The sequence below is a fragment of the Arvicola amphibius genome, chromosome 11 (assembly GCF_903992535.2).
Source record: "Arvicola amphibius chromosome 11, mArvAmp1.2, whole genome shotgun sequence".
Lineage (NCBI taxonomy): Eukaryota > Metazoa > Chordata > Mammalia > Rodentia > Cricetidae > Arvicola > Arvicola amphibius.
The window spans coordinates 26584623-26610760 of record NC_052057.2 but is presented as its reverse complement, the minus strand read 5'-3'; the positions used below and the strand labels follow the sequence as shown (position 1 = coordinate 26610760).

Genomic DNA, 26138 nt, shown 5'->3' with positions numbered 1-26138 from the left:
ACAGAGATACAGACAGACAGACAGACACACACATTCACACAGACATAGACAGACACACACAGAGACACAGACATAGACAGACACACACAGAGACACAGACAGACAGACAGACAGACAAACATGCACACACGGGGAAGCCAGACTAATCCAAGACTTTCTCCAAGGCCCTAACAGAAAATGACAAAGGGAACTCAGTTCTGTGTCCTTGCTCAGGAGTGGACTTGGCAGTGCCTGACTGACCCAGAGCCGGTGCCCTGGAAGAGTCAAGGTTGGGTCTTCTGCGACCTGACTCTTGCCCCGGGGCTGTGGTTATCAGTCCTTAGGCAGCTGTGTCTGTGTTCTTGCTGCCAGCACTGTCTAGCTTAGCTCTCTATTGACCTTGATTGTTATTCCCCCTGAAAAGAGTTCATATGACGCTACACTTCTTAATAAATTTTCCTGGTAGAAGTCATCAGTTTATGCAAGAACTCCCAGGCCCAGCTATTGCTTTTGTCTTCTTTATTTCTCATGCAGGTCCTCCTACTCCATACCTCACTGTGTGGGACTACTCTTGCCGCTGGTTCAGGTCATATACATACAGTAATATATATTAAAAATAAAAAAAACTTGTTTTGTGGGTTTTTTTTGTTGGTTTCACAGCAATACTTCTATGGAAGGGCTGTGTCGAAAGTCTGTCTCTGCAGAAGGGTCGTTAATGTTCCAGTTTGTGGAGCTATGTCATTTTATACGTTCCTAGAGGAAGAAGCTACATGCACCCAGTGTTAAGCTACCTCAGAGCAGATGCAAGGGGTTTCTGGTGGGTTGGTGACAGGGACATGACAGACTGCCATCTTCACAGACCCCAGCGAGCCTGAGCAGCCTGTAGGTACAAGATCAAAAGCATCTTCACCACCAGAGTCACAGTGACGTATTGGGACGACCTCCTGGGCAGACATGAACGTCACCATCCAGACAGCTATGGGTAGCACCAATCACAGTGACCCAGCCTTCGAGGCAGATGGCCTCTTTTAGACCCTTTGCCTTGAGCTTTGCTACACCTAGATGTGGTTAAAACCTCAGGACCAGAGAGGCCTAATGTTCCCAATGAACGGGAGCTGAGTTTCAACAATAACTAACAAAATAGGAAAAATGCATAGGGTTTCAAGGCATGTTAAGCTTTTATTTATTTTAATTTGCCTTTTAGGAGCTAGAGTTGAGGAATTGGTAGAGATCAGTGTGTGGAGGGGGACAGGGTGTTCTAGAATTTATTCAAAAGTAAGACAGCAACTCAGTAGGCAGCCCAAGAGGGTCAATCTGGAGTCAGTGTGTGTGTGTGTGTGTGTGTGTGTGTCTGTGTTTGCACATATGCACTTGAATTCTGGATCTTCAATTTGCTGGGTGAATTAAGTCAGCTCAGGGTTAAATTAACATATAAAAGTCTCTGTGGGATTAAGGAATGCTCCCTTCACACTGATACAAGAGATGACTGAGATCTCAGGGAGATTTTGGGGAGGGTGTTGGGGGCAATAAAGGGACCATAGAACTGATAAAGCAGAGCAGTAGAGTAACCTGAGGCGCTGAGGTGGGAAGGCTCACTGCAGGGCGAGCTGGTGTGTGTGTGTGTGTGTGTGTGTGTGTGTGTGTGTGTGTGTGTGGGCGGGTTCAGGAAGGAACAGAGGTGGCTCTGTGCCAGCTGGCCTAGCCTACCTTTATGGTTTTCTGTTCCAGGGCAAAGATTGTTACACAGCCTTTCATTTTTTTTTTTTTTCTCAACTCTGGTGATTCAATTCCGTTGCCTCTGTAAGGGAACTGGATCAGCCCTCCAGAGTCCTAAAGCACCTGTGCCCTTCAGCTACGTTTGGACAAAAACTGAAACAGACCGGAGATGGCGGGTGATTCAGTCCTGCTGGCTGCTGTCTCCCTTCTCTCTGCCTGTCAGCTAAGTAAGAACGTGGGAATCTTGTGTGGTGTGTGTGTGTGTGTGTGTGAGAGAGAGAGGGGGGGGGGAGAGAGGGAGAGGGAGAGGGAGAGGGAGAGAGAGTTTGCTCTAGTGTTTGGGTTTCATGCCTGTGTTTGGGTTGTAATCCTGGGTGCCCAGCAGAGCCTAGATTGCTGATGGTGGCCTGCATCGTCCTTCCCTGCAGTGCATGCTCCAGAGGTTAGTTCTCACAGGGCTGTGGTGGCCTCAGAGCCCAGTGACTCTGCAGCACCTGTGGTCACAGTCCACATCCCAGCTCAGAGGAGTGTTAGGAGCTGCAGGTGAGGACGTGAGCCCGTGAGATTGGTGATGACAAACATCCATTATGGCGGTTCACCAGGGGATCGCTCCTTTTTCTAAACTGGGCTGTAGACATTTAGTGTGTTTTCTTAGAGAAACTGCCCATGGCCGTTCTGCAGAAACAGCAGCTTAGATCCAGTCATGAATTCTAAACATTGTAACATCTCCCCACCTCCAGGAATGACTCCACACCCCTCTGCCTGGTTAAATGGAGGCTCTGTCTCTCCAAGAACCACAGTTACTCAACTCCTATCTGCCCTACATGCTTAGAGAACAGAGTTTCTTCCTAGAAATGCCTGCTTATTCTTCCTGGGGTGCACTCTCCGGAGCCAGGTCTGAGAGGTGGGGACTGTGCAGGCCACACGCTGCAGGAAGCAAGAGACTGTTTTTATGCTCAGTGACTAAGTCCAGCTTTCACGGTCACTCCGTGGCTAGCCTGGCCAGTCTGCTTTGGGGATGAGGAAAACCTTCAACATGCGTTTTGTTTACCAGCCTTTGTGGAACCGGCAGGTGTTTGCTACTAACTAAAGAAGAACGTGGGTCTAAGCAATCAGTGTGTTCTGACCCTGTGATTGCAGAACAGGCAGGAGCAAGGGCTGCATGCCCCCACTCAGAGGCTCTCTCCCCACAGAGAGCCTTTTGTGTACTGTCTGATGCCGAGGACACTGTGAACTGGAACCAGCAGTTAGGCAGTTCCCTGGAGAGGGAGGAAGGGGACAGGAAGGGAAGAGAGTGGAAAAATCATGTCTGTGATAGAAAAACGTTTCATTGTTGGGAGCAGAGCCCAGAGAGACAGAGAGCTGCTGTTGAGCTGGCCAGGTCAACAGATGTTTGTTGTTCACAGAATTCGGATACGTTGTACCAAGGTACAAACAACTAGGGCTTTTAAGACAGACCTACCCATATCTGTTTGGTGCAGCCCCCAGGCAGGGTAGTCTGCCCTTCCCTGTTCTCAGTACAGAAAGTCAAACAGGATCCTGAGTAGGAAGGGCCTCCATGGTGACTGGCTCGGAATAGGTCCTTACCACTGCTCCTGTCCTGAACCCGTTACCTGCAGAGAGAAGCTGCCAGGGGGAGAAGTGGCCCTCCGGGGGAAGGATCCACCTGGGATGGAGTGGGCATCGGTGGTGGCGGAGGGGTCTCCCTTCACTATCCTAGCGCACAAGCACCCACCCCAGGAAAGAGGAAGGATGAGCGAAACAACGGTGATTGTGACCGCGTGTGTAAGAAGAGAGACTCAGTCTTTCCACAGAATCTATGAAATGGCTACTTCACCGATATTGTGTGCCATCGACAACCATGATCTTCCTGAGGCCCTGAGCCGGGAGTATAGACGGGGTTTTTACCTCAGAGGCTGGCACCAAGCCCAAATATTCCTTCCCGGTGTGGGTGTTCACACACCTCCCCCATTTACCAATTAAGGGCTTCACACTGGCAGACAGGTGCCTACTGGCTGCAGTTCACGGTGTTAAGAGAAACTGACTTGGTTAGGCTTAGGGTTAGGGGTCAAGGTTGGAGAGTGTTTGCTCATTCACAAGCCCTGTGTGAATGAGCTCATCAGTGCTCATGGGTCAGTCCTGGAGCACACAGCCTTCATTGTTTCCAGACCCTAGGTGTTTCCTTCCCGGCTGTGAAACAAATTAGAAGCCACGGGTGGGGGTGGGCAGTGGTGGCCAGAAAGGCCGAGTTCCGATTTCTACCTAATAGACTCCCCCAGGTTTTGGAGCCACTGGCTTGTCCACAGTGATACTGCCCAGAACGGATGGAAAGAATCAGTGCCCACCCCTCGCCTTCTGGATTGCTTCAGTACCAAGCCAGCACACGCTTAGAGTGTCCATTTTCACAATTTAACTCCTAAGCAACAGCTAGCTGGGCACCAAAGGGAAGGAAAGGAGCCCATGAAGGGGCCCTTCCTAAGCCAGGCTCAGTCCAGACTTCCCGTTCAAAGGGCAGGTGCGTTCTGAGTCAGGAGAAAAAGCTCACTCCACGAGTGCTCACCCCGGAGAGACTGAAGCCACAAACTTGGTGTGGGATTTTTGGGACTTCAGGGAGTCAGAAGTGGATGCCGAGATGCAAAAGCGAGACCAGGTCGTGTCTGAGGCAAGAATTAAGGACACGGAACGGTGGGAGCTAATGGGAAGGGGAAAGATAGATGCCAGGAGGTAAGTACGAACTAAGGAGGAGATGAGGGAGCCGGGAGATAATTCAGTGGTAAAGAACTTGCTTTGCAAACCCAAGGACTTGAGTTTTCATCCCCAGAATTCATGTCAAAACAAAGCAAAACACACTGGACATGGTGGTGCAGGCTTGCAATCCCAATGCCAGGGAGGCAGAGGCAGCTGGGTCCCTGGGGCTCACTGGGCAGTGTGTTTAATTTGATGATTTCTAGTGTAGCTGTGTATATCCCACCTGTACTCACACTTTGCCGATGACCAGGGATGTGCCACACTTTAACACGATATTCCTTTCCTTTGCAGTTTATTTTGCTATATATGTTGGACAAGCAAGATTTAAATACAAGATTTCACCCCCGGCAGTCTCGGGGTCCCCGGACTTTGAGAGAATATTTCGTGCTCAGTAAGTAATGTTTCTCAAACAGGCAGGTATTGTTTTTTTTTTATTGAAGTTGTTCTATTTATTAGACTCCGGAGTCTGATGTTGGGGTGAAAACCTGCTGGATCAGAGAGGTTGAGAAGTAACCAGCTGACCTTCCTTTATGGCCAGAAGAGATCATCTCTCCACTTGTCTCAGACAAACAAACAAAAAAGCCCATGGCTCTTTAAGTGCCTCCCTACTCCTTCCTGTGTGTCTCTCTGTCCATCTTCCTGGCTTCTCTGCATTCTCTATGGCTAATTCCTGCTGGCTCTGCCCCCTGATCCAAGGTGGACTTTAGCACAGTTTTGGGGGTGCACAGTGCAATCAAATATTCCAAAACAGGCAGAGTAGCCACAGACAGACGGGTTCTGACTAGGGAAAAAAGTAACAGAGAAGGCCCTACGCTCATTTTCAGTTGGCAGCCTCAAGTCACTGCATGCCGGTCTCAGGCTCCACTACTAGGAGTGTCCAGCGTGTGTCACGTTCCCAGCTTCAGTGCAGATTCAGTAAGTCCGTCTATTTACCCACAAGGCTGCGGCTGGGGAAGAGCGGCCATTTCTCTCAAGCACGGTGGCTTGATCAGACACTTCTCCAGCCCCAGGAGGGTTCAGTAGATTCAAGTGGAACTATTTCAGTTTCTTTTCTCCTTCTGCCAAGTTCTCAAAGAACCATTTTCTGAAATCCGAGCTGCCCCGAATCACATGCGTTCTCAGTGGTTTTGATTGTCCTGTGCTGCCTGCCTTTTCAGACACACGCAGAGCCTTCTGTCAAAAACACCATGTACTTTCCTGGAGAAGGTAGGGTAACCTTCATATGTCACCCCTAAAGCCTAGTGCTTTGGAAACCATTGCTTTGATCAATACTTACTCATTGCTGCATTCTTTCCTTAGTATTAATGATTTCCTCTTTGTGTCCATGAGTAAGGCTCATCTAATGTTTTTCTTGTATAGTTCTTGTCTCATTTTGGCTATTAAAAAAAATTACACCTTGAATTCAGTTTGGAAAGGCAAGACCCTTGGACGAACAGCATGGCCTCTTGGCTACCCTCTTACTCTCAGAAGTTGACAGACTGTTGTCTCCCTCGGCTTCAAAGTATACCAGGAATGTGCCCAAAAGACAATTTTAAGTAACATCACACCATACAAGGAGAAGTCATTCCCACCCTAGCTGTCTTTAAATACTTTTGGTATGTCAAGTAGCAAAGTGTTGGTTTGGTGCCAGTGTGTTTTACACCTAAAAGTAAATGTTTATTTCATCAGCCTGTGCACAGCCTGGAGAGAGAGTAGAATGACGAGTCTTATTGCAAGTCCCTGTCCCTTGTGCCTGCCAACACTGGGATTTCACTGCTGTTTGTTGGTCCACAGTTTCAGGCCTTGCTAGCTGAGGGCCTTTTATGAAACAATGTCACATCATTCTCTCTTCTTAGTCCTGTAGTTGGTCTGTAGTCACCTTGTTGCCTTAAACCTGGAGCTGGGGTTTGTACCTTTGTGACTATGGAAACAATGTTGGGAATGGAGCTACATGGTGTTCTGTGGTTATAGTTTCTTCTTGTGCAGATTTTATTTTTCTTAGGACTAATAATTGCTTCTTTGCTGCCTTAGCTTCATTCTTAATTCTTCTACGAAATCGGGAGTCTCTCCTCTGAGCACTTTCAGACACACTGGTAATCTGCTAACATCCTTTCCTGGCTTTGAGTCACAGTGCCTGAATCCCCCCTTGTTTTGCTACGGTGTAGAGGATGCTCTTCAGAGCGACTGCATGGCTGTTATGCTGGGTCTTCCCGTCGCCCTCCTAGAATTTTCTTATACTCTCTGGATTTGGATCACCTGCTACCTATTCTCAACAAGAGACAAGAGACAAGAGAGAGAGAGAGTTTTCATGGAGCGTTTGCTAGCTTTCTGTACAGTGATCAATACGTGAGATCAGCAGCTGACAGAGAAGAAAGATTTACTTTGGTTCCCAGCTTTAAATATCCTGCCCCGTTGGCTATATTGCTTTGGACATGGGTGGCACATACATCATGGTGGGAGCATGTGGTGGGGCAAACTGTATTCACCATGGGGCAGATGCAGCAAAGAAAGAGTCTGGGCCCCATCATTCCTTTCAAGGGTGTCCCACCAATGACCTGTACCCTCCTACTATGGTACCCCAATCCCTGAAGATTGCACCACCAACTCTGTAACACATTGGCCTGTGGGGGCACTTTCAGATTCATGCTAGGATACCCTGACTAGACGCTTACTGAGAGCTCTCAGGTCTGTAGAATTTTGAGGTTTATCTTGTTTGGATACCGCCTACCCAGCCCCACACCCTCGATGACCTGGGTAGGTACATATTTCCATATTAAAGAGAGTAAACCTTCAGAACTGTGAGACAATTGCTCCATCACTTTCTAGTATCTTTGGGTATTGTTGACATTTGTCTTCTAGGCCATGCCATGTGGTGTGGGCACAGTTGAGAGGCTCTGGGGTGCTCTGTGCTCCCACAGACCTCTCCTGAATTGCATCATGCTGAACCCCAGAGCAGGTCTCCTTATGGTCCAGAAACTCATGTTCTTCTGTCCCAGATTAAAAAAAAAAATTCTCTCCAATTTCTTTTTTTTTTCTCAGTTACATCATCTTTTTTTTGTGTTGTTTGTATTCTTTTTTTTTGTTTCCAGTTTATTTATTTTTTATTAAAAATTGCCATCTCCTCCCCTCCTCCTCCCCCTTCCCTCCCCTCCCCTCCACCCATACCCCCACTCCCTCCCTCTCCAGGCCAAAGAGCCATCAGGGTTCCCTACACTATGTTGAGTCCAAGGTCCTCCCAACTCCCTCCAGGTCCAGGAAGGTGAGCAACCAAACTGACAAGGCTCACACAGAGCCCGTCCATGTCGTAGAGACCAAGCCCATCGCCATTGTCCTTGGCTCCTCGGTCAGCCTCCACCATCAGCCACTTTCAGAGAGTCCGATTTGGTCGCATGTTCCATCAGTCCCATTCCAAGTGGACTTGGTGGTCTCCCATTAGTTCTGTCCTGCCGTCTCAGTGGGTGAACGCATCCCTCATGGTTCTGACTTTCTTTCTCATGATCTCTCTCCTTCTGCTCCTCATCAGAACTTTGGGAGCTCAGTCCGGTGCTCCAATGTGGGGCTCTGTCTCTATCTCCATCCATCGCCAGGTGAAGGTTAAGGCTCACAGTGAGCCCATCCATGCTGTAGAGTTCACATTCATTGCTGTTGTCCTTGGTTTCTCAGTCCTCCTCCACCATCAGCCACATTCAGAGAGCCCGGTTTGGTCCCCTGTTCCATCAATTCCATTCCAACTGGACTTGGTGATCTCCCGTTAGATCTGTCCCACCGTCTCAATGGGTAAATTCACTCCTCACGGTCCTGACTTCCTTGCTCATGATCTCCCTCCTTTTGCTCCTCATCGGGACCTTGGGAGCTCAGTCCGGTGCTCCTATGTGGGGCTCTGTCATTTTCTCCATCCAATGCCAGGTGAAGGTTCTATGGTGATATGCAAGATATTCATGAGTATGGCAATAGGATCTGGACATTTCTGGCACCCTCTCCTCAGCTGCCCAAGGACCTAGCTGAGGGCGTCTTCCTGGACACCTGGGAACCCCTCTAGAGTCAAGTCTCTGCCAACCCTAGAATGGCTCCCTTAAGTAAGATATATAATTCCTTGTTCCCATATCCACCCTTCCTATATCCCAACCATCCTATTCCCCTAAGCTCTTCCCATCCTCCACTTCACACTTTTCTCACCCCATCCCCCCTCCCCCCATCCCACCCCATCCCTATGTTCCCATTTTTTGTCCGGCAATCTTGTCTACTTCCAGTATCCAGGAGGATAACTATATGTTTTTCTTTGGGTTCACCTTCTTACATAGCTTCTCTAGGATTTTTACGAATTATAGGCTCGATGTCCTTTATTTATGGCTAGAACCCAATTATGAGTGAGTTCATCCCATGTTCATCTTTTTGGGCCTGGGTTACCTCACTCAGGATGGTGTTTTCTATTTCCCTCCATTTGCATGCAAAATTCAAGATGTCATTGTTTTTTACCGCCGAGTAGTACTCTAATATGTATATATTCGACACTTTCTTCATCCATTCTTCCACTGAAAGGCATCTAGGTTGTTTCCAGGTTCTGGCTATTACAAATAATGCTGCAATAAACATAGTTGAACAGATGCTTTTGTAATATGATTGGGCATCTCTTGGGTAAATTCCCAAGAGTGGGATTGCTGGGTCCTGGGGTAGGTGGATCCCAAATTTCCTGAGAAACCTCCACACTGCTTTCCAAAGCGGTTGCACAAGTTTGCATTCCCACCAGCAATGGATGAGTGTACCCCTTACTCCACATCCTCTCCAGCAAAGGCTATCATTGGTGTTTTTGATTTTAGCCATTCTGACAGGTGTAAGATGGTATCTTAACGTTGTTTTGATTTGCATTTCCCTGATTGCTAAGGAGGTTGAGCATGCCCTTAAGTGTCTTTTGGCCATTCGAACTTCTGTTGAGAATTCTCTGTTCAGTTCAGTGCCCCATTTTTTAATTGGGTTCATTAGCATTTTAAAGTCTAGTCTCTTGAATTCCTTATATATTTTGGAGATCAGACCTTTGTCTGTTGTGGGGTTGGTGAAGATCTTTTCCCAGTCAGTAGGCTGCCTTTTTGTCTTAGTGACAGTGTCCTTTGCTTTACAGAAGCTGCTCAGCTTCAGGAGGTCCCATTTACTCAATGTTGCCCTTAATGTCTGTGCTACTGGGGCTATACGTAGGAAGCGGTCCCCTGTGCCCAAATGTTGTAGAGTACTTCCCACTTTCTCCTCTAACAGGTTCAGTGTGTTCAGATTGATATTGAGGTCTTTAATCCATTTGGACTTGAGTTTTGTGCATGGTGATAGACACAGATCTACTTTCATTCTTCTACAGGTTGACATCCAGTTATGCCAGCACCATTTGTTGAAGATGCTTTCTTTCTTCCATTGTGTGCTTTTAGCTCCTTTATCAAAAATCAGGTGTTCATAGGTTTGTGGGTTAAGATCTGGGTCTTCTATTCGATTCCATTGGTCGACTTCTCTATTTTTATGCTAATACCAAGCTGTTTTCAATACTGTAGCTCTGTAATAGAGTTTGAAGTCAGGGATGGTAATGCCTCCAGAAGTTCCTTTATTGTATAAGATTGTTTTGGCTATCCTGGGTTTCTTGTTCTTCCATATAAAGTTGATTATTGTCCTCTCAAGATCTGTGAAGAATTTTGATGGGATCTTTAAGGGGATTGCATTAAATCTATAGATTGCCTTTGGTAGTATTGCCATTTTTACTATGTTGATCCTCCCAATCCAAGAGCAAGGGAGATCCTTCCATTTTCTGGTATCCTCTTCAATTTCTTTCTTCAAAGACTTAAAGTTCTTGTCAAATAGGTCTTTCACTTCCTTGGTTAGAGTTACCCCAAGATATTTTATGCTATTTGTGGCTATCGTGAAAGGTGAAGCTTCTCTGATTTCTTTCTCTGCTTCCTTATCCTTTGTATATAGGAGGGCGACTGATTTTTTGGAGTTGATCTTGTAACCTGCCACGATACTAAAGGAGTTTATCAGCTGTAGGAGTTCTTTGGTGGAGTTTTTCGGGTCGCTTATGTACACTATCATAATGTATAACAATATCATATATGTTCTGTGCTCCCACAGACCTCTCCTGAATTGCATCATGCTGAACCCCAGAGCAGGTCTCCTTATGGTCCAGAAACTCATGTTCTTCTGTCCCAGATTAAAAAAAAAAAATCTCTCCAATTTCTTCTTCGTGTTTCCATTCTTTTCTGAAATGTGCTGGTTGCTCTTGAGTTGAGCCTTTCATTTTCTTTTATCTCAAGTTCTCATATTTGGGTGCTTTAATTTTTTCTGTAGAAAATTGAGGAATAGCTTTCTACTTTCAGTAAAATTTGGGGAGCAAGTTTTGGAGATAATCATTCCAACTCCAGAAGCTTATTTTTACTCTGTGCTCTTCCGTTGCTGCTGTGGATAATGTTAAGTCGTTGTGTCCCTGGGTCTCATGGGCACAATTTGTTCTTTTCCATTTGAGAGTTTCATTAATCATTTAAAAATTTTGCTATAATCATTTTGGTTTAAATAATATTTAACAAGTTTTAATAATATCAAACCACACAAGGTAAGTCCTGCCTATTTCAATTTCCCAAGTCCTGGTGGTCTTCATGTTCAGGTTATTATCTATTTTCAACTTTGTCTTTAATTTCACAATTAAGCAAAAATACGCATTTAATATTTATGAGTATCTCCATGTATTATGGCTTCTCTTGTATCAGTGAACAAACCAAGAGCCCTCACCCTTTTGGGGTGTGCAGCCAAGGGAGACAAAGGTCAATGCCAACCGGATTTCCTTGGCAGAGGTTTGCGCTCTGCAAACCTCATATGGATAGGACGCAGCCGCCTGAGCTGGGGTGGACTGCAATCTGAACATGGGTGGCTGCTGTAAGCAAGGCCAGCCTGAGCTTCACAGTGACACCCTGTCACCAAGAGTTGGGGACAGAGCTCAGTGCTGAAGTGATTGCCTTGGGTACAGATTGTCTTGGGTTGTGCTGCAAAACTACACGGCCGAAGGTGGGGCCAGAGATGGGTTCATGCTCACAGAGTCACCTTTATGAAGTCACCTTGCGGGGAGACCTCAGTTCCCCTCGCGTTGCCTCTGCTGAACTGAGTGTGGGCGTGTGCGGCTTCCAGCAGGTTAGATCTGGGGGCCAGTTCTCCGCTTTAGTTCATCCTCTCTCTTTCCTCACATTTGATTCTCTTTCAAGTTAGTGTTTTCTCCCTCCCCCTTCTGTAACTGCGCTCTTTTCGTCCTAGAAACAAAGTTGGGCACCATTTCCAAATATTTTTTTCTGAAGTTATTTATAAAACAAGTACACAAGCTCATTTCATTTCTCAAAACTTATTATTGATTTATTTACTTAACCACAGTAGGAAAGGCATAGGGTTAAAACAATATGCCTATGGCCGGCAGTGGTGGCACACGCCTTTAGTTCCAGCACTTGAGAGGCAGAGGTGGGTGCATCTCTAGCTTGATCTACAGAGTGAGTATCAGGACAGCCAAGGTTACACAGAGAAACCCTGTCTCAACCCCCACCCCCGCCACCGCAAACCAAAACCAAACCAAAACCAAACAGCAACAACAACATCCCTCCCTTCCCAAAAAAAAAAAAAAAAACACCTCAAAAAACTAAAAGCAAACCCTCATAATATCAAGGTGGATTTGGAGCTTGATGGAGGGGCCAGCAGAGCAGTCCTATCCCATTCCCTGTGTTTTCTCTTGGATTTTCTATAGCACCAGTCAAGTTCTTGCCTTGAGTTCAAAGGTTCGGGACAACTCTGGCTAACTCAGATTCCCTTTGTGAGGAATATGGCATGTAGACTTTGCGAGGTGCCTGGCAGGACTCCCTGGGCTCACCAAGTCTTTGCAAAGCCAGCTCGGCTATTTATTTGTCTCTTCCACGTTGACTTCCTTGAATTCTGAGGAAGGACACACTCTGTTTGTTCCGAATCTGGGCTGAAGCACGTATTCCCTCTGGCTATCCTTGACTCTCACAGAAAGGCTGGATTTTCCTACGCTTCTCTCTACTGCTCAGCCCTCAGAATGGCCGCTGCTCAGTCTTTCTCCGAGTAGAAATTCCATCTCACCAGAATCACTTCACGATCCCGAGTGCGGCTTCAGTGTGTCTCCTGCGGCAGGTCTCTTCAGGCTGGGAGTCATCTGTTAGGCAGAGATGGCTACAATGGTGTTCTGGCATCCCGTGTGTTGTCAGAGGACAAAACTCAGCATTTAGTTCTTTCCGACCCTGGTGACTGAACTTGGGCTTTCACAGTGAGCTCCTTTCTCACAGAGCCTTCTTTGATAGGCCTCACAGGTTTTATATTATTATTGACTCTGTATTTTTGTTTTAAAGCAGGATCTCACTATGTAGTCCACACACGTATAGACACAGGGACAGAGAAGGACATCAGGTGTCCTGTTCTGTATGTTTGTATGTGCAGAAGTGCATACATGCGCACACACACGTGCACACATGAGGGCAGGGGAGGACATCAGTGTCCTGCCCCATCACTCCACCCTTTATTCCGTTAAGACAGAGCATTTCACTGGCCCCAGACCTAGGCTGGTGGCTAGCAAACCCCAGTAGACCACGCCCCTGGCCCTCACATTGCTGGACATTAAAGGTGTACACAGCCACAGCGGTGCCATCTCTCTGGCCTGAGCATTTCCGAGGAAGCTTACAATCCTGGGTGTCAGCTGGAAGCCCTACAATGCCCTTTACCCACTGAGTTACCTAAAGCGGTTGCCCAAGACACTGAATGGCTCTGGTTGTTGGGAGCAGTGAGACCCCAGATCCTGAATTTCTTGTAATCCCCTGATCTGAGTGCCTACAGCTGCTCTGAGCATGAGACCTTCAGGAGTTCCTGATGGCAGGAGAGTGGTTTCTGGTGGGTTTGGCTGGGGCGTGGCTATCTCTATATAATCTGCCCCTGAACACAATAAAGGGGGCATTCTTGGGGAATTCAAGGATGACCCGTGTCGCTGTCTCTCTGTCTGTGTGTGTCTGTGTATTTTAACCTCCTGCCCCTTGCCCGAATCTCGCGAACTGGGTGCCAGCGCACAGAGCGCAGACACGGGGGCGCGGTGTGCGGCGGCTTCTGGTGACTTTAAGGGTGGCCAAAGTCCTCCCTTTGTTTGCCTCTGATCTACGCTTTCTTAGCTGCTGACCTTGGCTGTCTGATCACACTTAGCCTGCTAGCCACAGACCTTGCAGGTGTCTTGGTGGCTGTTAATTAAATCGTGTTGTCTTTGTTCTCAGAGTTTATGAGCATCTTGATTCACAGCTGCCAGGATGCGTCTACAGTCTTTCTTCTTGCTCACAGGCAGGGCTGTAGTCTTGTGTGTGTGTGTGGGGGGGGGGGGGGTCTGGGGTGGTCCTTTCTAGACCAGGTGAGCATTTCTCGCTAGAAGCAATTCTTCTCCACAATTTACTTTGTTATGTGAAAGGGCAAACGTGCCTTGCATGTGTTCTCCAAGGAATATGGTGGAGCTATTGCCTCAGGGGAGCCAGCAGGCCCGTGGATGCTGGCTCAGAGCTCTGTCCCTCTCATCTGGTCCACACGGTTGCCTCTAAGTCGCTAGCCCTCTTCTTTATCTTTCCCAGTGGTCCTGACATCACTGTTTTAAGCCTAATCTTCCTATTACTCCTGTGCCTGTTCTCTGTTTTCACTGTAATATTTGTTACTAAGACAAGCTTGTCACTGTGGGTTCTCTTCTCTTACTACTGACAGTGAGCTAGTTCCTGCCTCTAAGTAACCCAGAAGAGGGGACAGTATTACCACTTCTATTTATATTTATCCTTAGAATTTCATCTCTTTGTGCTGTGTGCTCTATAACACATGCAACGTTATTTTCTAGACGAGTGTCCCACATTCTCAGAGATTTAACACAATGGAAGTTTACTGCTTGGTCCCTGATCTCTCTGGGTATCCCTGTGGGGGTGACTTTGACATAGTCATGGAGGTCCAGGATTCTCCACCCAGGTCCTCAGTCTCCTCTCTGCTGTGGCTATAAAGTCGTACTAGGTGTCCTTCTATGGGGTCCAGGTGAGGGTGTTACATCTTTCATTGGTCTAGTGCGGTTGGTAAGTCTTGGGCCTGTATTTTCTAATATGGTTTGAATCTTCCCACGCACCTATGCGCTCCTGTTTTATTTTGATAATGTAAAAGTGCCACCTTCGCACTTACAGGCTGAATTTGCTTTCAGTCTGTGCCCCATGGCTGGAGCTAGACAGCTGGCGGTGTCCGTGGGCGGACCTAGAGCTACCTCTGCGCGTGCGCTTGACATGGAGCCAAAGGCTGCTTGCAAGCTGGAATTACCCTGGGCAAGGCTCAGCCTGCAGCCAGTGTTCCATAGTGTCGAGGAACACAGGGCATACGCGCGAGCATCACCGTGCTCAGCGGTTTCCGTTCTTCTCAGGCTTTTCCCATTTTCTCCCTTAAGCCTCACGTATCCTGAAACATTCTGGCTCCAGATAAATCAGGGCATTGTACCAGGGTCTGTATTGGTTTCAAAACTTAAATTCCACGGTCAGGACACTTGCTCCCCCTACTGGCCATCTTGTGAAGACCTTTTCAGTTTCTCTGCCTGGTGTGGAATTTGATGATGCCCTTGGTGTCATCTGCTTAAAACACGACCCCCTTCCCCATATTTCTATAGGGGTAGCAGTGTGCAAAGAAGTCAGGGCTATTGTGCAGTGGTACTGTGGCCAGAAAATGACTCTACACAGTCCATTTTTCCCTACGTGGATGTTGGGGAGGAGATAGTCCACAGACAGTTATCAACCGACTGTGTTGGTGAAGGGCAGTTGACACAGGTCTTTCCCTCAGGATATCTCTAAGGAGAGTACAGGGTGTAGCTGTGCAGGTGGTTAGAAGGAGGCTAAAGTTGTTTCCGTATTAGCTGCTGTTGGCATAGGCAAGGCGTGTTGCAGGATTTGGTCCTCTTAAGTTGAATGCATCATCTGTTGACAGTTCACAGTGGTGGCTGTCATAGGTCACACCACACTTGATCGTCATGCTGCGGGTGCTTTCGGGGACTCAGAGGTACTGCTGGTGGGAGAAGGGTATGGGCACGGGGTGGCAGTGAGTGGAAAGAATGGGCCTCCTGCTGTTTCCAGGTAAAGCCATACTACCAGGCAGCAAAGAGTAGGGACAGCAAGCGGCAGTCCGAGAAGTCTTTCCAATGTCTGGGAGACGGACAAGGACGCACATGATGGCTGTTCCTTGTAAATGGCCTGGATTCGAGTTCACTTAGGAGACACGCCTCTGAGCTGCCTTTGAAGCCATTTCCCGAGAGGTCTGATGGAGGGGGGCAGACCCACCCTGGATGTATGTGGCACCGTGGGATGTGGTCCCTGTCTAAAAGGCAAAGAAGGAAGAAGTCAGCTGAGCAAGTAGCATCCATCTCTCTCAGCTTGTTGGCTGGGGAGGCGATGTCACCAGCGGCTCCACGCCTGTCCCCAGGTCTTCCCTACTGTGGTGGGCTCTACCCTCAAACTGTGACACAAGCCCTTCGTCCCTGCAGTTGCTTTGCCAGGCACTTTGTCATGGCTACAAGGGGACTAAATGACACCCTGCACTCTAGAGGAAGCAAGGCTTGAGGCCTGTCTGCAAAGAAGGGCATGAGGTTGGGTGAGTTCAGGAGTGACTCCTGCTTGTAAGGGGACAAGGGACCCATTTCTTGGGGGATAAAGATGCAGAAGATAGAGTAACCTGCCTTAGTACTCCAGGCTTTTCTTTTCCATGGCCACACCTGGAGCTGCAATCAGTTCTTGCCTGATCTCCATGGCCTCTAACCACCCCATGTCTTAGCACCGACGTTTCCATCTTCTTGATTGCTTCTGGAAGTTGGGGTGTTCCCAGTGACCCAGCCCCAGTTTCAATCAGCTAAATGGTAGACCTCAGTGTTGCACATGGTACTCTCCTTGGGTGCTGGAACATTGTCCGTATGTGGGTGTGCTGGCTAGTTTTATGTCAGCTTGACACAAGCTAGAGTTATCTGAAGGGATGGAATCTCAGCTGAGAAAATGCCTCCCAAAGACCAGGATGTAGGCAAGCCTGTGAGGCATTTTCTTAATTAGTGATCAATGCGGGAGGGACCTGGCCTAGCATGGGTGGTACCATTCCTGGGGTGGCGGCCCTGTGTTCTATGAGAAAGCAGGCTGAGCGAGCCATGGGAGGAAGCCAGTAAGCAGCTCCCCTCCATGCCTCTGCACCAGCTCCCGCCTCCAGGATCGTGCCCTGTGTGGGTCCCTGTCCTGACTTCCTTCAGTGGTGAGCAGCAAGTGCTGACGTGTAAGTCAAATAAACCCTTTCCTCCCCAACTTGCTTTTTGGGTCCTGGTGTTTTGTCGTGGTATCAGAAAACACACCGGGCCACATCCTGGGGCTGCTCTGGGTGCTGCAGTGAGAGGAGGCGAGGTTCAGGGTCCCCTCACCCTGTCACCTGACACCTGGTACTGCCCTTCACGAAGCTGACGCATCCACAACCAGGCTGCTCTCCGCTAAGGAGTGTCTTCAGCTAGAGTCGCAGGGAAAGACCCACATAGACCCGCCATTCTCATTTCTCTCTTCTTCTGAGAGACTTTCTTCCTCTTTCAGGCAGGGGTGCAAAAACACCCCAGCGTGTCAGCCTCTGTGGACAAACCCTAAAGAGACCACAGGCTCCCTGACAGTTCTCCCGACAGTGGAACCAGGGTGTGGCTGGGAGGCTCTGTGTAGTATCTCTGCCCCTCAAACGCAACACCGAGGCCATTAATTCACAGCAAGGAGAGTCCTCAAAGAGACTTCTATGACCAATGCTTCAGAGGTGTTTAAAACACAGCTGATCTGAGTAAGAAGATGTGGAGAAACACATCTGGAATAATTTAGGGTGTATGAAACCTAATAATAATAATAAAAAAAAAGGACCGGGCAATTGTGGGATGTCTCAAAAAAAAAAAAAAAAAAAAAAAAAAGGGCCAGAAAATTGCACACTGATGGGGCAAGGGTTAGAACCTTCCCACGTGTGCTGTTCCCTCTTGCTCCCTGGGAAAGGTTCCATGGATCTAGCCAAAGAAAGGAAAATGGGGAGAAATAGGCTCTTATTTTTAGCTAACTGCCATTACTCTTCCTGTGGAAATGCAGAAAATATCTTTCATTTAACCTATCATAGCTCCTTACAAACTTATGAAACCGTCAGAAGCAAAGCCATGCTGAGGACGCAGAGAAAGAAAAAGCTTAGTCACTTCTCTGAGCACCAGAGGGCCACACCTCTGGCTTGTGCTACACTCTGAGGAGTGCTTCCTTGGGGCCTTAAAGAGATAACGAGATTAGACAGAAGAAAGCATCTCTACATTAGTACCATTCATCTGCCATTTCCAGGCTCCTAGAGAGCAAAAGGGGTCCTCACTCTTTCTGTTGGTGAGGTTGGGGCTTTCTCCTTGTGCTTCAGGATGCTGCATTGGCCATGGCCTGTGTGTGTGGGCAGGGTGTGTCAATTGTTTACTTTCCTTATTTATATTGACGGGGTAGGGATTGTATCTAGAGCCTTGCACATGCTAGGAAAACACCGCAATGCTAAGAAACAACCCAAGTCTTAAAAAAGATTTTATTGTTATTTTTATTTATGTGTATGTGTGTGTCTCATGCACATGCGTATGGGTGCCTACAGAGGTCAGAAGAGGGCACTGAGTGTCTTGGACCTGGAGTTACAGGTGGTTAAGTCCCTTGACATGGCTGTTGGGAACTGAACTCGGGTCCTCTACAAGTACTAAACCATCTTCTCCAGCTCCTCTCCCCCCATTTCTATAGTTTTCATTTTGAGACATGGTCTCCCTAAGTCGCTCGGGTTGGCCTTGAACTCATTCTGTAGCTCAGGCAGGACTTGAGCATACACGTCTGCCTCAGCTTCCCAAATAGCTGAGATGACGGACGTGTGTCACCAGGCCTCAGAAGTCACACATTATTCTTACGTGACTTCAAGGAAAGCTAAAATAACTGTTGAGAGCTCTGTCTTCTCTGCTTGTGCTATCTGTTAATAACACGGAGCTAACCTGACCACTATTTCATCTTATCTTTCCCCTTCTCTGCTATATAGAGAAGAGTTAATTGTGGCTCCGGGAGAACTAGTCCCTTGTGCTTAAAATAGTATCAAAATTTCCATCTGAGCTTCCCGCAAAGTAGAGGCAATTTGATGCTACTGTCTGCTAGTTTTACTTTCTACTCTGGGTCTATGATTGTTTTGCCTGCATGTGTATCTGTGCAGCACTTGTGTGCCTGGGGCCCACAGAGGCCAGAAGTTGCAGACAGTTGAGAGCTGCCATGTGCATGCTGGGAAATGGACTCACAGCTTCTGCAAGGGCTGTCAGTGATCTTCAAATCCCACCAGTCAACTGGCTCTTGTGTCTTTCTTCCCACTGCATAGAATGAGAATGAAATGCGTTCATTTCTCTACTTCAGAAGGTTTAAGGGGAATTATTTAAAGACAACCTGAATGTTCCGACTGACTCAAGTGAAAAGCTATGGGTGTCAGGGACTTTTTAAGAAGAAACCTGTTTAATAGGAGCCGGGTAGCCTCTTGGGGAACTCGGATAAGGCACAGAACGACATTCAGGCTCAGGAGACCTGTCTTCTAGAAAGGAGCCATGACTTATTCCACTAATGACAATTTGTGTATAGGAGAATGGTTTTGCCCTTTGAGCAATGTTGAGTCTCACCTCGAAGGACTCTTTTTAAGTGGAAGGGTCCTTTAGATTTCTTATGTAAGATCTTGTATTATTTCTGTTTGAATGGATTGAACACTCACATGCAGAAGGAAAGCCAATGCATTAGTGTGTGTTTCTTCATGAATTCAACTTCACCTTCTTTTCTCCCTGCAGACAAAACTCTTTGGAGTCTTATCCCGTATTCATCCTAATACTGTGGATGGCTGGATGGTACTTCAATCAAGGTAATTATAAGAACACGTCATCTCATCCCAAAGATGACTGTGGTGTTTAAACACGATTAAGGGGCAGATAGCTGACCACACTGCTACTGGTGCTGGAAATGACTTTAAATATAAGAAACAATGCCTGTGTACGTTCAAGTTCTAGGTGGACTCACATGGCTTCAATATAAGTTAGTTCAATAATTAAAAATAAGCCCAAACACTAGCGGTCGGATGCAGGAGTAAACACCTGAGGTCTAGAGACAGAGCTGTATAATGAGATTGTCTCAAAAGGCAAGGGTTCTAACTAACCTGGGCTCATAGAAGTTCATAGGGGTTCATAGAAGTTCATAGAGATTTGACTGACAATCAGGGAGCCTGCATGGGACTGACCTAGACCCTCCGCATATATGTGACAGTTTTGTGTCTTCATGTGGGACTCCTAACCGTGAAAGCAGGGGCGTCTCTGACTGTGTTGCCTGCTTTGTGGACCCATTCTTCTTTCTGTATTGCCTTATCCAGTATTAATAGAAGAGGAGGTGCCTAGTTTTGCTGCAACTTGATAGGCCATGGGTGGTTGCTATCCATGGGATGTCTGCCTATACCTGAAGAGAAACAGTGGAGGGGTGGATGGGTGGTGTGGGGGGAGGAACTGGGGAGAGAGGAAGGAGGGGAGACTTTGACTGGAATATAAAAAACAGCAGCAGCAGCAACAACAAAGCGAAGGTTAACGTAGCTCAGTGGAAGAATACTTGCCTGGCATATACAGGGCCAAGGGTTTGGGTCTGAGCATCCTCCTATTCCCTAACATAAGCATCTTGGATGAATAGGATTCACTCAAGCTCGTGTGGCTGTAGACCATACACAAGTTGAAACAAACTATATGCTAGATACCCAAGGATAAAAGTAGCGTGGACCTTGTCTTCAAATCTAATAATCTGATCTAAGTGAAGGATCAGAACACAGAAAGCAACTTGCTTCCATGACAACAATGTTTATGGAACACTTACTGTGTGCCAGGTCATTGTTTGAAGCTCATAGGTTTGTAGGATTTAAAACTTCCATATGAAACAGAGTCAACAATTGATTTCTACTTTACATATGAGGAAACTAAGACACACAAATGTTAAGTTGCCAACCCGATACTTACCAAAATGGAGAAAAATCAAGGACATAGCAGTCTATTGATATTGTTCCAAGGGCCCAGAAGGACGTGGTGCTGCACTTTGGAGGCAGCCAGTCTGCAAGCATGCCCTTTCTGTCTGGCTGAAGTTTCCTTGGTGAGCTGAGGGCTCTGTGGACCCATGTATTTGGGGGTTGGACCTGAATGGACACCCTAGCTGGGGAAGTAGAATCCCCTTTGGTTCCTGGCAACTGTAATGGCCTCATTTGGGTATGCATCTGATTGCTAAGATTTAAATAAACTAAAAGCCAGCTGCTTCGAAGGGGCCTTTCATCAATCTCTCTCTTGCAATTTTTACTGTCAACCAAGGAATTTCAGATACAATGACCTTTAGAGGATGACTTTTAAACTTCACTCGGCTCACACTTTTGTTCCTTAATGGCACGAGCGAAAATGGCCGTTCCTTTTCATCTAAGGGCAGATTAACAACGAATAAGGGAAGTGCCCTTAGATAATGGAATTCTGTCTCTGCCACTTGACCCCTCGGATTTTCCCACGATGGGCGGAATGAGGTAGACTGCCTAAGCAGAAAGGGTTCTTAGGTATTGCCATTCTTTTCTCGCCCAAAGTAAGTGGCCTACTAGACTGCTTCTGGCTGTTCACTGGCTTTGGGGACAGCAATTCAGTAAGTTGGGATAGTAATTCTCAACAGGGAGCATGCCCAGAATCCACCTTAACATCCTCAGATGCTAGGCAGCTCTGCCATTACTCTGGGTCCTCTTGTTCTCATCCTTTGGTGCCTGCTCCCTTTACAGTGTCCCCCAGAGCCCTTTCTAAGAAGACAGCAACTCCTCCAGCCCCCTCCTGTCCCACATTGCCCCCTTGGCTTTTCCACAATGCTTCCAAGCCTGCGATTTTCCTATCTCTGTCTCTTGTCTTCTTTATTGACAGAATAAAACTCCATCGGGCTGGTGAGATGGCTCAGTCCTTAGGGTGCCTGCTATAAAGACTTGAGTTCTAACCCAGCATCCACACAGAAAGCCTAGTACAGAGGCACATTACCTGGCCAATGAGCTCCAAGCTCAACAAGAGACCCTGGCAAAAAAAAAAAAAAGTGGAAAAAAAAAGGAGTGGAGTCGTGACTGAGGATGATATGTGACATCAGTCTCTGGCTTCCATATGTATGTATATGTGGTACAAGCGCTTCCACATACACACATGCTTACATGAACATGCACATCATGCAATACACACCACACACACCACACCACACACACACAAACACACAAACACATACACACATTTCTCTATCATACAAAGGATCAGTTATGGGTAGACAAGAAGGTTTTTTTTTTTTTCCTTCTCGTTTTATCTTCTTGGGGTGCCAAGGATTAAACCCAAGGAAGTGAGCATGCTGGCCAAGCTCTAGAATAATAAATTCATAAAGGCAATCAGCTGCTCACCAAATCCTTAGGAACACTTGGCATATATAGGAAATTAAAAAAAAAATCTTGGTGACCAAGTAGAATAGTGAATTTAATTTAACAGCATGTCACAGTCCCAGACAGAGGCTCTAGACATTCCGTTTCCGTCTGTGTGGTGTGAGGGAGGGGCCTCATTTAGAGAAGATACCAATATTCTGACTGGTCAGGATGCCAGCAACATCAACATTGTGCTTTGCATATTTGGGGGATAAAACCTATGTGTGGTAAAATGTACAGATCTTGGGTGTTCAACGGAGTTTAACGCTCGTGTGACTCAATTCCCTATCAAGGTATGTAACCCGGCCATGGTTCAGAAAGTCTACTCTTGCCCCTGCACCCACCCATTCTCACTCCTTCCATGACTCTGATTTTCCACAGTTTGGATTTCCCCATTCTAGTACCTCCTGTCATTGGAATAATAGAGAACGCACCGAGGTGTAATGCATCAGTCCACGCAAAGCGCTACTGAGAGCCACCAGGGTGCAACAAATACATTTCTCTTCACTCACTGTGGAGTGGTAATGCTGAAGGGCTACACTGTCTGGTGACCAAGTCTCCCGATGATAAACTTCCAGACTATCTTAGCTTTTGTTTACTATGAATACAGAGTTCATAATTATGATGACCAATCATAGTTCTCATGAACGTTCTTCTATATTCTCACCATTTTATATTGTTGGTCTTAAAATTCTAGCCATGCCTGGTGTGGGGCAAATGCCTTTAGTCCCAGCACTCAAGGAGGCAGAGACAGGTGGACCTCTAAATACAAGGCCAGCCTTGTATACAAAGTGAGTTTCAGGACAGCCAAGGCTACACAGAGAAACTCTAACTTAAGAAATCAACCAACCAAAAAAAAAAAAAAAAAAAAAACAATAAAGTAAATCATAGCCATTCTGCTGGGTACTTGAAGGTAGCCTCTCACTGTGGTCTAAAAACATTTAAAATGGATTATTTTTTACTTATTATTGGTGTGTGTGTGTGTGTGTGTGTGTGTGTGTATGTATGCTCTGGGCGTTTTGGGGCGTGTGCCACAGAGCCCACATGGAGTCCAGAGGCCAGCACTGTGAAATCCGCTCTCCCCTTCCTCCCCTTTTCATCCTGCCCAGCTCCAGCATGGTTAGCTTTACACCCAAAATAACAACACACAAACTATATTCATTTAAACATTGCCTGGCCCATTAGTTTCAGCCTCTTACTCACATCTTGATTAACCCATATCTAATAATCTGTGTAGCACCACAAAGTGGTGCCTTACAGGGAAGATTCTAGCATACGTCCATCTTGGGCCGGAGCTTCATCGCGTCTGGCTTCATGGCGACTGTCTCACTGAGGAGAGGCATGGCATCTGTCCCAGAGAGGAGAGGCAGGGCAATTGTCTGAGCCATTTACCTCACTTCCTTCTTCCTGTTCTGTCTACTCCACCCACCTAAGGGCTGGCCAAGGCAGTTTCTTTATTAACGAATGAGATCAACACAAACAGAAGACTCTCCCACATCACCTGGGGCTTGACCTCAGTAGCCAGGTTTGAGCCACAACCTTGACTCTACCCACTGAGTCGTCTCGCTGGTTCTCACTGCAGTTTTTAATTAGCAGTTTGCTGACCTTGAACTGTGTCGAAACATTTCCCATGTGATCCTGGCGCACTTCTTTGTCTTCTTGTGTGAATTGTGTATTCAAATATTTCACTTATTTAGAAAAGCTCGTAAGGATTATTCACTCTGGCCACACACATTTCGTCAGGAAAATATTTTTAAAACGCTTTCTCAGTCTCCACACTTTATTTTAAGAAACATTCATGAAACTCTATACATTTTCTTTATTTTATCCCTTGTGTAGCTTTCGCGGCTTGTCTGGGTATCGTGTACCTGTACGCCCGCCAAAAGTACTTCTGGGGCTACGCGGAAGCTGCTGACAATAGGTAAGGAGAACCAAATAATGGCACTGTGTGCAAGGTGCAGCAGGTTGCGTCTTCTGTTCCTGAGGGGATTAAGAACACACGGAGTATTGGGGACCAAAGTGACCCCCGTTGTCTGGGGCCAGTCTTGCCAAACCACACGATCAGGTATAAGGTGAGAAAATGAAAGCGTGAATCTGCTCATTGCACAAGCGCTACAGATCCCAGCAAGAACTCTGCATTGTTTCCAGAATATTTAGGTGGGGTAGCCATGTGTGCAGGGGGCTGGTTGACCTCAATGGCTTGGCATCCCCTTTGCTTTTTATGATGACCTAAATATTTCCAATGGCCTGTCGTTGAAGTTCTGGGCAGTTCCCACAACGAGCCTTTGCCGGGCCCCCACAGTCCTCATAGTGGCCCAGTTAATCACCTCACCCCTCCGTGTTCATCCTGCAGGATCGGTGGTTTCAAGTTGAGCCTGGGTAGCCTGGCCTTGTTGGCTTTCCTAGCTTTCCTGGGGATAGCAAACAGATTCCTGGAAGAATACCTGGACTTCCACATTACCAAGAAACTGAGACATACATCCTAAGTTTTTCTCTTCCCTCCCACGCTTGTTGAGGCTGTCACCAGTCTGAAGACAGTGTGCTGTCATGTGCTAAATAAAACTTTTCAAACTTCTCATTTGTTTGTCTGGCTGTGGCTTTGTGGAAATACCCCCCTTTGCTGACCCTGCTTAAGAAGTGTGTTTCTGGTGTGTCCCCCGACACCATTGGGGGACATCCGTGCTGGCTCAGGCTTTAGAATGCTTGTGGGAAGCAGAACTGTTTCGGTGAGAGCCAAGCTTGACCCGTGCGCTGGTATCTATGTGGCTCATCACTATAGCCTCTGACACAGCTTCTGTCCCGATGAAGAGGTCCAGACAGCAGCAGCTCAGGCAGATGGGCCCTCAGCACTGACTATAGCAGAACAACAGATGCCAGGAGAAAGAAATGTCAGACACATGAGCTAGCCATAGAGGCAAGTCATCGATTACCTACACAAGACAAATGTGAAGACACCTATGGAGGTGTACGTCATAAAGAACAAAGGGAAGGGGTTAGAGAGATGGCTTGGTGGCTAAGAGCACTGATTGCACATCTAGAGGACCTGGGTTCAATTCCCAGCAGCTCACATGGCTGTTTTAGGGGACCCAACACCCTCACACAGACATATACACAGACAAAACACCAATGCACATAAAATAGAAGTAAATAAATTATTTTTTAAAGAATCTGAAAAAAAGAACAAAGAAACAAAGAAAAAAGAAGCATCATTTTAAGGATCCACCCAGATACCTGGGTGTTCACGCCCCTTGGCAGAGGGAGGAAGGTCCTGCTGACAGTGGTGGCATCTGGTCTGGCTTCCACTGCACACCTGTGTCCTGTGGGACTTGTGGCATAATTGAGGACACAGTGGAAGCTGAGTGACTGTTCTCTCTTGATGTGCAGTCACTACCTGGCACCATTCATTTGATAATTCAGTTTTTCATATGAGAACCGGGAGTGATTTCTGCTTACTGCCTCAGAGACCTAAGGAAGGGAGCACCAGGCTCCTCCACTGGACAGAGCCCCTGTCAGCTGGGCATCGGCACCCTCCAGATGCCTGTTGCTGTGTTAGAATATGAATAATAGACAAGAAAGAAGAAGTAACAGTCCTTCCAGAATAGCGGGAGAAGCTAGTAACCGCCTGGACTGCGGTGGCCACCCCAAGGCACAGTGGCAAGATATTGGCTTGAAAAGGGGATTTTTGGACTTAAGTCCCATTCCCCCATTGCTAGGTGACTGACTGTGGACAAGGTACTCCTCAGTGAGAAGTTGTATGGCAGATACAGAGCACTCCAGGGCCACAAGACCATTGTCTGTCCTGTCACCTGCTGGACACAGCATAGGACCCCAGCACTCAGCAGCTCTGAGCTCCATTTTCTCATAGGGCAAATCCTTTAAAATGTCAAGCTACGTATAATTTTTTTAGCCTTACATCATATTTACTGCATTTACATGTCATTTGGAAGAAAAAAAAACTTTCCCAAACTTTCAATATCTCAAAATAGCATCTGCTTTGTATTTAGCTTGAGTATGCTCATGCACACACATGTATGCCCATGCACATGCACACAGATGGTTAAACACATGTGGAAGCAGGGATTTGTTTTTGCTCTACTCCATTGCCACTGAAAAACGTCTTCATTATTTTAATCACTACTAAATTGGTGCTTAAGACTCTGGGTAGAGCCGGCCTCCTCCTCAGACTC

General features: G+C 47.0%; 1 protein-coding gene across 1 annotated transcript; it reads left to right on the top strand.

Moving 5' to 3' along the window:
- Positions 1–1700: 1700 nt before the first annotated feature.
- On the top strand, positions 1701–24529 carry Mgst2 (microsomal glutathione S-transferase 2). Its single transcript, XM_038347926.1, has 5 exons — positions 1701–1922; positions 4735–4834; positions 19298–19368; positions 23791–23872; positions 24305–24529. Exons 1-5 carry the CDS (start codon positions 1865–1867, stop codon positions 24435–24437), a joined length of 444 nt encoding a protein of 147 aa, XP_038203854.1. The 5' UTR covers positions 1701–1864; the 3' UTR covers positions 24438–24529.
- The last annotated feature ends 1609 nt before the right edge of the window (positions 24530–26138 follow it).

What these genes read in the sequence shown, in the direction of transcription:
- Mgst2 (XM_038347926.1), top strand. Translation starts at nt 1,865, where the DNA reads ATGGCGGGTGATTCAGTCCTGCTGGCTGCTGTCTCCCTTCTCTCTGCC. An exon ending in GAGAGAATATTTCGTGCTCA is followed by an intron (nt 4,835 to 19,297) that starts GTAAGTAATGTT and finishes TTCTCCCTGCAG; the next exon opens with ACAAAACTCTTTGGAGTCTT. An exon ending in TGGATGGTACTTCAATCAAG is followed by an intron (nt 19,369 to 23,790) that starts GTAATTATAAGA and finishes TCCCTTGTGTAG; the next exon opens with CTTTCGCGGCTTGTCTGGGT.